A 12,971-nucleotide genomic window follows, 5' to 3' on the forward strand; every position below is an offset into this window, starting at 1 on the left:
AGGAGAAAAAAACCGGAGGAGAGGCAGCGGCCGCTGGGCGGCCCTGACAGGTTGGGCCCTTTGAGTTGTACTTTTTGTCTCTCTGTCCTGTAGCAATTATATTAAAATCTAATAAATACTGTTCCTTATTCTGTGTCTGCTTTTGGGCTTCCCAAGTCCAAACCTTGACATATATTTCACATGGTGAAGTCTGATAGATTCTCTATCTGACTCATCTGATGAGCAAATAGCTGAATTTACTCTTCTTTCTAGCTTGCTGAAAAAAGAACAAACAGTTAAAATAGAAGGTTGTTTTGGACCATTTTGGATATTTAAAGCTCATTTTTTCCTAAATTGTAAAGCTGATTATGATGTAACTACAATTATGTATAACTCCACAAATGTTCTACAATTTTTCTCAAAAGCACTGTTCAAGTGAAATCATGTAACACTTGCAAGAGCAAATGAGCACTTTTCGTGGGAGAATTCCCTCCCTAGTCACACATTCCATCTCATTTCCTCAGGTTTAACGTCAGTGAAAGTTGTCACCACGGGTGGAAAGTGTGAGGACAACTGTCTGTGATTTCCTGTACTGAGATGTATGAGGCTACAGTTGGGCATGTTATTTTTTCAGCAGCAGGTTGACATTGGACTGAACTTACTGAGGAATATGTGGTGAGATTTGATGTTTCAAGGTGACTTTGACACTTAGGATAGGGGTATAGTCACATATCCCTACCTACACCACAAAAAAGCAAGCTATACAGAATGACTTATTAAAGAGGTAAACAACTTTGATGGGATTTAGTATGCAACAGATATATTTTGGTTCATGCCAGAAAGGTATCATGTTTTGATACCAGATCTAGTGGGTAAGTATAGACCTATTAAGCCATAACTATGTTGAATAAGAAGTGCCAGCAGCCTTTAAATGAGTGATACCCTCCAAAGCAGGTGCCTAGGTGAGTCTATATTTACAATCTAAATGTTTGATACCAAGTGTATCGAACATGTCAAACCATGAAGACAAACACTCAACCTTGCCACAATTTTTAACTACGGAGAACAGCAATGTGACACAGCAACAAGTCAAATTATAGCCATAAAATTGAGGCCAGGTAGTAAAAACCACATTGAAGTGAGTCTTGACTTCAGACTTGTGTATTAATATTTTTTAACTGGTCTTCTACATGAGTGACAGCTACTGAAGTATCAGGGGAAAGTCAGTCCAGTTACTTTTGATTGGCTGCTTTTTGCTTTTCCTTTCACATTCTTACTACTCTTTTGGTTGATGTCTTTTTTGTGTTCTACAAAAATATTTTCTAGAAGTCATCACAGCTTGCTACCCCCAGCATGACCTTGATTTCATCTATTTGTATCAGTAATTAGCACTGTTTTGATCATATTCATACCTTTTGATTAGCAAATTTCATTGTCCCTAATAGCAGTCTAGGATTTGTTTACATTCACTTCTTATTACACAAACTGTAAATATGAACAGCCAACAGGGAAAATTGTACAGGGGTGGGCTTCTTATGTTGATAAATATAACTACAGGCCTAATATGTGGCAATAAATAAAACCCATAGCATAGCAAAAAATATAGGCCGCAGCCTAGGCCTATAGGAGCATAACTAAGGGAAGGCTCAGGGTCACCTGATCCAGTCTGGAGAAGGCACCCTTCAAACCTCAGACAGCTGGAGCAGTTTGCTCACAAGGAGTGGGCCAAAATACCTGTCAACAGGTGCAGAAGTCTCACTGAGAGTTACAGAAATCACTTGATTGCCTCAAAAGGTTGTGCAACAATATATTAAGTAAAGGGTACCTTCATTTTTGTCCCAGCCAGTTTCATCTGATTTTCATTACTTAATTTTTAGTACATTTTTATTTATTATAACTTTTGTCAGTTTCACATTATTTCAATGACCATTGTGCGTTTTTCTTTCTTTAATGGAAGGGTACTAACAATTTTGTCCACATGCGTATAAATGAGGTCTTGCAGATGTTTCTAAAGCCATTGTACTTGATGACATACAATATCTGTGAGAGTTGTGGGAATGATCTGATTATTTTTTTCTAATAGTTGTGATTTTATTTTTAAAGAAGGTAATGAAGTCATTACTGCTGAGATCTAATGGAATATGAAGCTCAACAGCACTGTGTGTTATGCCCTGAGGCAGGGAAGCGCGCTGACCCAAGTTTCAACACTCTGATTCGAAGCACTGGGGAGATGGAAACTGTAGGTAGACATAGCAGGTCTCACCGGTAATGGGAAAGGAGTTGGCTGGGCAACCAGGAAGGGAGCTGGTAGTAACCCAGGAAGTGGTGCCGGAGGCTGGGTTGCTGAAGAGTCTACTAAGGGAAAGAATCAAGGCCACTGTGAAAGGAGGAGTAGTGGATGCCTCAGATGAGGTCCTCAGAGGGAGCGGAGGCTATAGACGTTTGTGACAGCGGGCTGGTTGAGGCAGGGAGGACATGGTAGTTGATGAGCAGATGGCCAAGAGAGATGAGGAGGATGCTGATCTGGTCTGGAAAGCTGGCAGGTGTGCAGGGAGGACGGCGAGTCCACCAACCAGGCACATGTGGAAGTAAAAATCACAGGGAGCAGAGAACACTCTGGTTAATATGCTGTGGCTCTTTGTCAGTCTGGCTACAGTGCTGAAAAGAAACCTGGGGTTGTTCTTATTTTTCTCTATCAGAGAAATAATATGCTGTTCTGGCACTACAAAGGGCCTTTTATATGTTACTAAACTTTCCAGGCTAGGAAATGCTCTTCTGACTTAGTGGAGTGCCACCTCATTTCCAGTTTTCATATCAACTGTTGTACATAGGGAGACTGCAGTACTATCAACAAGATTACTGGCCTGTGTCGGAGTAAAGTCAAGGTGGCCACCCTCCATTGTGTTGGCACATGGCACTGAAGTAAATAATGATAGAATTATTTTCTTAAACTTGTTAACAGCATTGTCAGACATCTACCATAGTGGAATTGTTTCCCACATAGAGTATAATCCATTAATGGAAATTCAAAAGTTATTAGAAAATGGTCAGACAGAAGAGGGTTTTAGGGAAAAACTATTAAGTGTTGAGTTTCGATGCCATATGTCAGAACAAAATCAAGAGTGTAATTAAAACAGTGAGTGGGTTTATTTACAATTTGAGAGAAGCCAACTGAGTCTAATAATGAACAGAATGCATTGTTGAGGCTGTCACTGCCGGCATCTACATGAATATTAAAGTCACCTACTATGATTATTTTATCTGTACTAAGGACCAAAATAAGACAGAAAGTCTGAGAATTCACTTAAAAACTCTGAATAAGGAACAGGTGGACGGTATACAATAACAAATAGAACATGTCATGGAATCGGTGTTACTGAAACTATACATCATCTGATGAGTGTGAGAGACTCAGGCTGAGGCTTTCAAATGAGTTATAACTATGTTTAGGTCTAGGGTTGATTAATAGGCTGGAGTTGATGATTGCTGCTACACCTCCACCTCGGCCTGTGTTTCGAGGGATGTGACAGTTACTGTGACTAGGTGGGGTGGATTCATTTAGACTGACATATTCTTCCTGCTCTAACCAGGTTTCAGTAAGTGAATGTGATGTTCACTTATCAAATCATTCACTAGCAGAGATTTGGACAAGAGAGATCTTATATGTAATAGTCCACATTTGATTGTCCTCTTATTTTCTACTATAAGAGGAGTAGTCTTAATTTTAATTAGGTTCTTATGAATAACTCCTCTTGAGTTGATTTTTGATTTATATAATTTAGGTGGTCGGGGGTGCAGACACAGTCTCTATGGGGTACTGAGAGTTTTGGGTGGGTAGCAGCTGCAAAGAGATGCAGAGAGGCAACCCTGCGTGAGAGTAGTTTCAGTGCTATGGTATGACCGGAAACCTGACTGAAATCTATCATGGACATCATTTGTTTGCAAGAAGTTTTTGATTTGGTTAAAAACTTCTTTCTTAGTAATTTTACCTATGAAAGGAAGATTTGAGATCAGTCTGTAGTTACGTAAAACTGAAGCATAAAGGGTTTCTCTTTCTCAGGAGGGGTCAGATAAGTCTTCTGAGATCTGTTTTGTGAGGCATACTTCACATCAGTAGATGCTTCTTATGAATAGCAAACTCAAAATAGTTTGAATATTTTTTATACGCTGTGGTGGCAATTTGCAGTGCTTGAAGAGATAAAGGTTTCAGTCCTCCCCTTATTCCCCTCAGTTTTTTTTTGCATCTGGTGGTCACTGCATGATCAACATATACAGTAGTATAGGCTACAGCCTATATAGAAGTATAGTTTCAGATTTATGGCCCAAGAGCTATCTAATATGATATCACACACCCCTGGAGAGGATCATATCAGTTCTGCTCTCTAATGTGAGTCCAGCACAGTATGGAGTGCATGACAGCAGCGCACATCCTGACTTTGCCTGCTGTCAATAATGGCTCATCGGGACATGTGCAGGATTTTTTTTTTTTTTAATTTATCACAGCTCATGAGCTGCATTCTTGCGTGATTTTGTGGGCTAATTATTGTGCATGGATAAAGTGTCAGATCAATGTAAAGGACCGGCTGGAGTGGACCTCCAAGCTAAACGCTGGTCACTGTGTGAAAAGTTGATAAGAGAGAGGCTGCTGAACTGAATGAACTGAGGAGGTGATGCTCAAAATCAGTGTTCTGCTGTCGCTCACTTCAGTAGCCTATGTCACACCAAGAAAATACTTCACATTTACTTCGTATTTACGTGAAAAAAAAATCACATTTTAATGCAAAAGCATCTTGTTATAACAATATAAATTTCTCAATAGAAGGAGATGCTTAGCCCAATTTTTTCTCATGGTGGAAGCAATATGCTGCTGTAGGCAGTTCTTGTGTCTACCTTAAAATATAGTTCTACAGGTTCCACTGGCATAGACTCCAGATTTGCTGACTCCTTACTCCAGTTAGCTTTTGCTGGTGTTGTTAGCCTAGAGGTTCACATCCTTTTTCCAGCCTATGCTGTGTCTCGTTTTTTATCTATTTTACCAGGACATCCCATTGAGATCAAGATCTCTTTCTCAAGGGATACTTGGCCAAGATAGCAGCCATACATATTTACAACATATTAAAATTGAACATATACAACACAATATACAAAAATTCCATTCACAAGATAAAAATAATGGACTCTTAAGAAAACAGCTATGTCTGCTTCACCACTTTCTTTGGTATTTTTAAATTCTACAATAAGATATGAATGTGTTTAATTTTAGATCTTCTGCAAGTTATTCCAGGACCAAGGTACATAATAGGAAAATGCTGTTTTCCCCAGATCTGTGAAAATATGAGGCACATTAAAAAGTAACTAGCTGGTAACCACCAGAGCTAAGACAGAGAAAGGGGCAAAGACACACTGGAAGTTTACCCAGTATTGCTTCCTAGATAAAAAAAAAAATAGACCAGTGCCATTGTCTACGAAGGGTCTGTGATGTCCATTCCACTAATTCATAAAGAATGCAGTAGTCAGTAAGACACTTTGCATTTGTGATTAAATGCAAGGATACCTGGTACTCTGAATTAAGGCTTTGTAAAAATAGAGGAGGCTGTATGCATATCATCATAATCAATCACAAATAGAAAAGTAGTTTCCACAAGTTTATATTTAGCATTGTAAGTAAAATAAGATTGATTTAGAAAATTTAAAAAAATCCCAACCTTGCACTTCTTAACTGAATTAGCAATATGTACATTGAATAGAAGCTTATGATCTATCCATGCCCCCAGGTACTTGTAGGAGGACACTGAATAGATTTTTCATCAGATGTGAAAATGCTGCAGTTATCAAGCAACTGTGGATGCACTTTTGAGAGGACCATGAAGTTTTAAACTCAGCAGAGTCATCTGTAATAATAGTGTCATCAGCACAGAGATGCTTAAATCATTGATAAAAATAGAAAACAAAATTGGTCCCAAAATGGAACGTTGGGGAATGAATACCTTTTGGTTTTCTCAAAAAAATTTGATATATAGCCCTCTACATAAACACACTGGGTTCAATCTACAAGATCCATTTAATAGAATTATGACTGACACCAACATTCCCAAGTTGTTTAAGTAGCAGTTCATGGTTCACTGAGTCAAATGCACAAATAAGGCAGTGCAATGTTGTTTTCTGCCCAATACACCAATAAAATCATTTGTAATAACCATAGCAGCCATAATAGTGCTGTGACCAGTTCTAAATCCAGTTTGAAAATCACTTAAAATATTATTGTCAAATCAAAACTATTTTAACTATGAATGCCAGAAATGAAATTCTGGAAATCAGGCGACAATTATTCAGGATCTCCACCTTTAAATCAGTGGAGAACATTAGCAGCTTTTCAGGTTTTAGGTATAGAATTGGACAGAAAACCCAAATTAAAAATATGGGTAATGGGCTCGACAATAATATCTGCCGCCACCTTTAAGAGATAAGGATCCAGATTATCGGAACCTACAGCCTTTTTATGATCAATGACTTTCAAGAGTTTTACAATTTTGAGCAACTGAAACAGGTTTAAAATCAAGCAGATCCAGATCCAGATCAGTTTCAGCAGTGGCAGTGCACAGGACAGATGTACAGTGCCTTGCGAAAGTATTCGGCCCCCTTGAACTTTGCGACCTTTTGCCACATTTCAGGCTTCAAACATAAAGATATAAAACTGTAATTTTTTGTGAAGAATCAACAACAAGTGGGACACAATCATGAAGTGGAACGAAATTTATTGGATATTTCAAACGTTTTTAACAAATAAAAAACTGAAAAATTGGGCGTGCAAAATTATTCAGCCCCCTTAAGTTAATACTTTGTAGCGGCCAACACAAACTAGACTTTTTCAGTAATTTGTTGCTTTGCTTTCCTTCATCAAAAGGACCTAAACAATTGTTAACCTCAGCTCGAAAATGATTTTCAGAACTCAAAGATCTCCGGTACAGCCTAACACTAAACAATTCCTCATGATCTGCCTCTGCAGGGGTACTAATGCCATCGGAGCCACACTGTATAAAACAAATACATGAAACGATCGATTTAATTCATGTAGACTGATGAATGCACTTTTGACTGTTTTGGCATTTTGTGATGTGACTTTGTGGTGTTGGGTGCCTTTAATCCTTGTGTATTTCATCTCACTCCAACAGTGTGTGAATACATTTTATATACTTCTGTTTGCAGGAGTGTGTGTGTGTGACAGACAAATAACATATGTACAATAGGTCAGAACAAAACTATCTGCCCAGTTAATGTAATTGTAATATGATCGTTAAATTGGCTCATGGATAGATGTTAAAACGAACCACCCTGTTGTTTATCTGTATTCAATGGCCCGTGAGTCAAAATTCACACCTAAAGTCATTCAAATGAATCATCATTAGCGTGGAAGGAAAATACTTAAACAAGTCTCACTCATCCACTAACATGAATTAGCGAATTGCGTGTTTGCTTAACTGCAACTAACAAAACGAGGATGTAGGTAAATATTGAAATTCCCTTCGATTGGTGGCCAGTCTGTAAAGCACCGGGTGAGCAGGCGCTCCCTATTGATGAGCTTCAGCTAATCCATCGCATTTCCCTGTAAATAGCTTTCTGCATGAGAAAGAGACCCCCCCCCCCCCCCCCACAAACGCTCTCCATCCAACCTCACTGAGCTTGAGCTGTTTTGCAAGGAGGAATGGGCAAAAATTTCAGTCTCTTGATGTGCAAAACTGTTAGAGACATACCCCAAGCGACTTACAGCTGTAATCGCAGCAAAAGGTGGTGCTACAAAGTATTAACTTAAGGGGGCTGAATAATTTTGCACGCCCAATTTTTCAGTTTTTTATTTGTTAAAAAAGTTTGAAATATCCAATAAATTTCGTTCCACTTCATGATTGTGTCCCACTTGTTGTTGATTCTTCACAAAAAAATTACAGTTTTATATCTTTATGTTTGAAGCCTGAAATGTGGCAAAAGGTCGCAAAGTTCAAGGGGGCCGAATACTTTCGCAAGGCACTGTATTTACATTTGGGCTATCAAATACTGTCCCAGCACAAATAAAATATTTATTAAACTAAATGACCATGGCAGCTTTATCATTTTTGTCATTTAAGTCAACCCAGATGTGTTCGATAAGACTTGAAAGCAATGTGTGTACCTGACAAGGATTTAATTAATTTCCAGAATTTGGAAGGATTGTTTTGGTTCTCTGTAACTGACTTAAGACAAGATTCTGATCTTGACTTTCTAATCATTAAGGCACTGTAAGGTAATGTATTCAATATAGACAAGAACAATAGAATGATTTGTGTGCAGTATTAACATACTTTGCTTGCCACTGACTTGGTACCGACTTGGACTCAATACTTGTGACCCTCACATGCCTACAGGCAAGAAGCAAGAGTTGCTTAAATCAATGCTTGCACTAATTGCTGTTACAGATGAATAGAGGGGCCTGGGTTACAGCAATAGGATCAATGTTTATTGAGTGGATGAGCTGCCAATTGTGCCTGAATAAACTCAAATTAGAGTATTTTGCCCTATTTACATATGAGTAGCAACAAGACAATGGGTATTAATCCTTCCATGCTGACATGCAGGTGTAAAACAAAAGAGAATAGGGATGTTTTTTAAGGTTATTAACAGGAAAACTAGTGTTATAGGATGGCAGCATACTGTGCTAAGTATGGTACTAGGTCTATAGGGCCTGGGGCACATCATCACATTCACCCATCAGTGTTTTTTTTGTTGAGCATTCAGAACTTTGTAATACCAGCAACAAAGAAGTATCAGTAAAATTATACAGTTCCCAATAACTGTCGATACTAAATGCATCTGTGTTTGAATCACTGCATTGTGTTTCATAATCAATTCACCCATATTTATACGGGCTAAAAACAAACAGCAACAACTTTTACGAATAAAACAGACAAAATCATGACATATATCAATAGATACTGACTTTATATATTCTCTTCTGTTCTCCTGGACCTACAAATGTGTGCATGTTTACACCCATGTTGTGCTACCAAGTGTGCAACTGCAAAGTTCCTGTAAAGTGAACAAGAGTTCCTAATATTTGTGATAAGGCTTCCTTGATGGTTATATGTTGTGAATAATGGTGTTATTAATAGTAATTAAATAATTTGTGAATGTTTTATAGTTCAATTAACAGCCATTTTTAGAAATGAGTTATTGGTGGCCGGAATGTCAAAAATCTGTTTGGCAGGGCATGATCTTTTCTATGTGGTCATAATACAGTACTGCTATAAATGCTCATCTGTTTCTTGCTTTTTAATGAGACATCCAGTTGGTTGTTGTAATAATGTTAATGATAAATGCATTTTGGTTCAGATGTCCTGCAAACCTTTCTCAGAAGGCCAGTGGTCTAACAATCCATTGGAGGGCCTTCTGATTAAATAAAGGGCTAAACAGACAAAGCTACTGAAGCAGGATAAACGCCAGTCTGAGCAACCCAACAGCTCCTAATGGCACATATTAAAACATAGTTAAATGTTTTATTAGTAATTAATGAAACCATTCATTTCCATTTAGATTGTTTAGAAATTGTCCTTTGTAGAAATTGTCCATGACTTTTTTTCTCCAGTCGTTTTATTGTTATAGGAACCCCCAAATACATGCTGTATAGTGAGCTCTAAGGCTGAGTCATATTTCAAAGTTGTTTTGTGATGGTGACAAAATTCACACTTTGGAAATAGGAGAATATTTATAATAATAATAGCTTATTTTATCCTACATGGAATTAAATATGTTATGACAGACCTATTCACCTATATTCATATTAATATACTGTACATTTAATATTACTCACACTTATTACCCTTTTTTTTTTTACCCCCACCCCCCACCCCTCGGCGAACGTGCTGTATGCTGTCTTTTCTCCCTCGAACTTGCTGGGAGTCCCTCAGGTAAAATGGCCTGCAAACACATGAATTCAACGTGGCCCTTGTGGCGAATAGACTAGAGGCTGCTGCTCATTGTAACTCCCACACAACACTGTGGATTCCAGCAAACTTCTTGTATGCCTCTTTAGAGAAAAAAGGCCCTCTTTTCATTTGTCCTTGTATACCTCTGACCAAGCTAAGTCTTTTCTTTTTCCTCTCTCCCCCTTTAATCCGTCCCTCTATTTCACGAAGAAAAAAACACAAAACCAGGTTCACGCAGTGCTTTAGTGGCTAAAAGTGAAAGAGCTTGTGTTTTTTCTTTCCTTTTTCCCTCCCTGTGTTGAGTTGAGCCTTGAATCGCTCTGGAAAATTGATTCTTTTGAATAGTGGGAAGGAGGAACAACGTTTAATAGGATCCAAACGGAGTCTCTGCTCTTAAACAGGTGGAACGTTCTGTTGGACGTCCTCGAATTTATACAAATAGTAAGTATATAAGCCGGTGTGGAAAAGGAGGGATCCATCTCCGAGGATTAACAGCTTTCTCCTGGGGGGGGAGTCGAGATTCCCAAACTGAAAAACAAAAAGATTACTCTGTTGTTAGCCAAATCAAAGCGGGAGACTTATGGGCTACTCCAATGTGTGTTCACTGAATAAAAATCATAATGTTTTCTTCTTGCCATCTCCTTGAAGGGAAATTGTTTCAGACTCATGTAGGAGAGACACACGGTAGCTTGTGGCAGCCCCCTAAAGATTATTAATTAGTTTCATTTTATTTTTCGACAGCGTGCAGGTTGATGAGGGCGTCTCCCTGTCAACCCAGTTAGGAGTTGGGCGCCCGCTGATGTCAGGAGACAGTGATCCGCACTGAAGAGGGCGGGCGCTGCCAACATGTGACAGAGAGCAGTCGGCTGGTTTCTCCACACCCATCTGACCGTTAAAGAGGTAAACTCCGATACCGACTCAACTTAATGCTTTTTCATTCACCAGAAGCTCCGACTACAACATTTTTGTCTTTTTGTCCTCAACCCTCCTCCTCCTCTTCTTTTCCTTCTCCCTAACGAGCTCTGTAATGTCCTGTTAATTTTGTGTGCACTAGTTAATGAGCATTAATCCATCACCCCTGGATGCTATTGTTGCATGGGGGATGGCCATTTGAATGCAAATGCGTGACACTGTGACAGCAAGGTGCTTATTAAACTGATGTGTCCTCCTGTCTTTTCTGCTGGGAACTGAGGAAAGTGAAAAGACGCGGGGCAGTTGGAGGAGCGGGTCGGACTATACCGCGAGTTGCTCACACTAAGTTCTGCTCTGCTGCAAACAAAAAAGCAGCAGAAACAACAGCAGCAACAACAACAAAATGGCAAGTTCTGCCTCACTGGAGACGGTGATGTCCTGCGGTAGGACCGGACCGACTGCGGCTCCTAAGACCCTGGCCTTTTCCATAGACCGGATCATGTCCAAGAGCTCGGAGTCCAAAGGGAACACGGAGGAACGGTCAGAGGGGAAGAAGCTATTGGGGCTCTGCTCCCCGATCCCTTGCATGATTCCACTGCAGCCCTTAAGCTATGACCTCCAAGCCAAAGCGCTGATGAACTACTCCGAGCTGTGGAGAGCCAGTTTCAGGGGCACTTTTTGCGGTTCTTCGGCCGCTCCGTGCAAAGGGAGCTGCGGAATGTGCAGCAAAGCGGAGACGAGCTTGAAGCCGCCGCTGTTGACGTCAGGAAGCAGGGTGGTAAAACCGCAGGTCATCCACCAGGCCGTGGCCATGCCCAGCGGCGGCTCGCTCTACTACCTTAACTACCTAGACTCTGCCTACCAGCAGTCGGAGCTGCTGGCCGGACACTGGTTCGCCAGTCCGCAGGCCCCGGCCTCCTTTTCGGCGTCCGCAGGCCCAGGCCTCTTTGTCGGCGCACCACCGACTCTTGCTGCTGGAGAACGCCAAGCTGACAGGGGTGGGGGTCGACAAGCTGCCCACACCTCAGTACCCGCACAAAGAACATCTGCCGGGGCAGCTGGACCAGATAGTGAAGGAGAATCACGGCCTAAGCGCGGAGAAGAACGGCGTCAAGACGCACAGCAAACTGAGCGGCAGCAGCGTTGCAGACGGGAAACCCAAAAACTTCACATGTGAAGTGTGTGGGAAGGTACGATTTTCAAATGTGTACTAGACATACATAGCCTATATATGTTTTCTGTTAAATACATTTATATTCAGAATATGTATGCAAATAAAAAGCATCTAGTAATGACCTCCAGGAAAATGAATACCCGCCAAAAATAAATACATTAAAAAAAAGAAATCCTGACTGATCTAAATTAAATAACTTTACCCAGACCTCTTACTCATACTGTGTTGTCAGAATTATTCTGAATAAAATCCTCGGTGATTTCCAATTGTGCACAGGTTTTTAACGCGCACTACAATCTGACCAGACACATGCCGGTGCACACCGGGGCCCGACCCTTCGTCTGTAAGGTATGCGGGAAAGGATTCCGGCAGGCCAGCACACTGTGCAGGCACAAGATCATCCACACACAGGTGGGCTTCGGCGCACGCCAACAGCATTCTTTTGATTTGTATCTGGCGTTAAAAATCATACATTTGTTTTTATTTTGTTTTAACTGTTTTATTTTATCTTTAAAATGTCATTTAAAGGAAAAGCCTCATAAATGCAACCAGTGTGGCAAGGCGTTCAACAGAAGCTCGACTCTGAACACTCATGTACGGATCCACGCTGGATACAAACCTTTCGTTTGTGAGTTCTGCGGGAAAGGCTTCCACCAGAAAGGTAAAGAATCAACCTCGTCGTTAAAAGGCTCTACGTGGATCAAATTAAAATGGGCATTATAATTCATAACGCTTGGCAGGATTTCCTTTTTGATTCTCTTTCTTTTCTTTTTTACATTTTTAGGATTTTACTGTTATCCTTAATGCTGGCCCTATAGTGCGTAAATATGCTAAATCTGGTATAGTACATAGAATAGCCTGAAAATAATTCGGTTGCACATAGTGTGGTTGTGATCCAAAGTACACAAAGGGGGAAGATCGAAATTGTATTTAATCTGTTTAAAAAACTAGGG

General features: G+C 40.1%; 1 protein-coding gene across 1 annotated transcript in view; it reads left to right on the forward strand.

Moving 5' to 3' along the window:
* The first annotated feature begins 10,272 nt into the window (after window positions 1–10,272).
* Window positions 10,273–12,971, forward strand: part of LOC109973943 (fez family zinc finger protein 2-like) — a 5,054-nt gene continuing 2,355 nt past the window's right edge. The window contains 6 exon segments of the mRNA XM_020623849.1: window positions 10,273–10,373; window positions 10,674–10,832; window positions 11,125–11,754; window positions 11,756–12,034; window positions 12,295–12,429; window positions 12,547–12,679. Of these exon segments, the coding sequence (XP_020479505.1) occupies window positions 11,248–11,754; window positions 11,756–12,034; window positions 12,295–12,429; window positions 12,547–12,679 (1,054 nt within the window). The 5' untranslated portion in view covers window positions 10,273–10,373; window positions 10,674–10,832; window positions 11,125–11,247.

Source organism: Monopterus albus, unplaced genomic scaffold (genome assembly GCF_001952655.1).
Source record: "Monopterus albus unplaced genomic scaffold, M_albus_1.0 scaffold312.1, whole genome shotgun sequence".
In the NCBI taxonomy this organism is placed as follows: domain Eukaryota; kingdom Metazoa; phylum Chordata; class Actinopteri; order Synbranchiformes; family Synbranchidae; genus Monopterus; species Monopterus albus.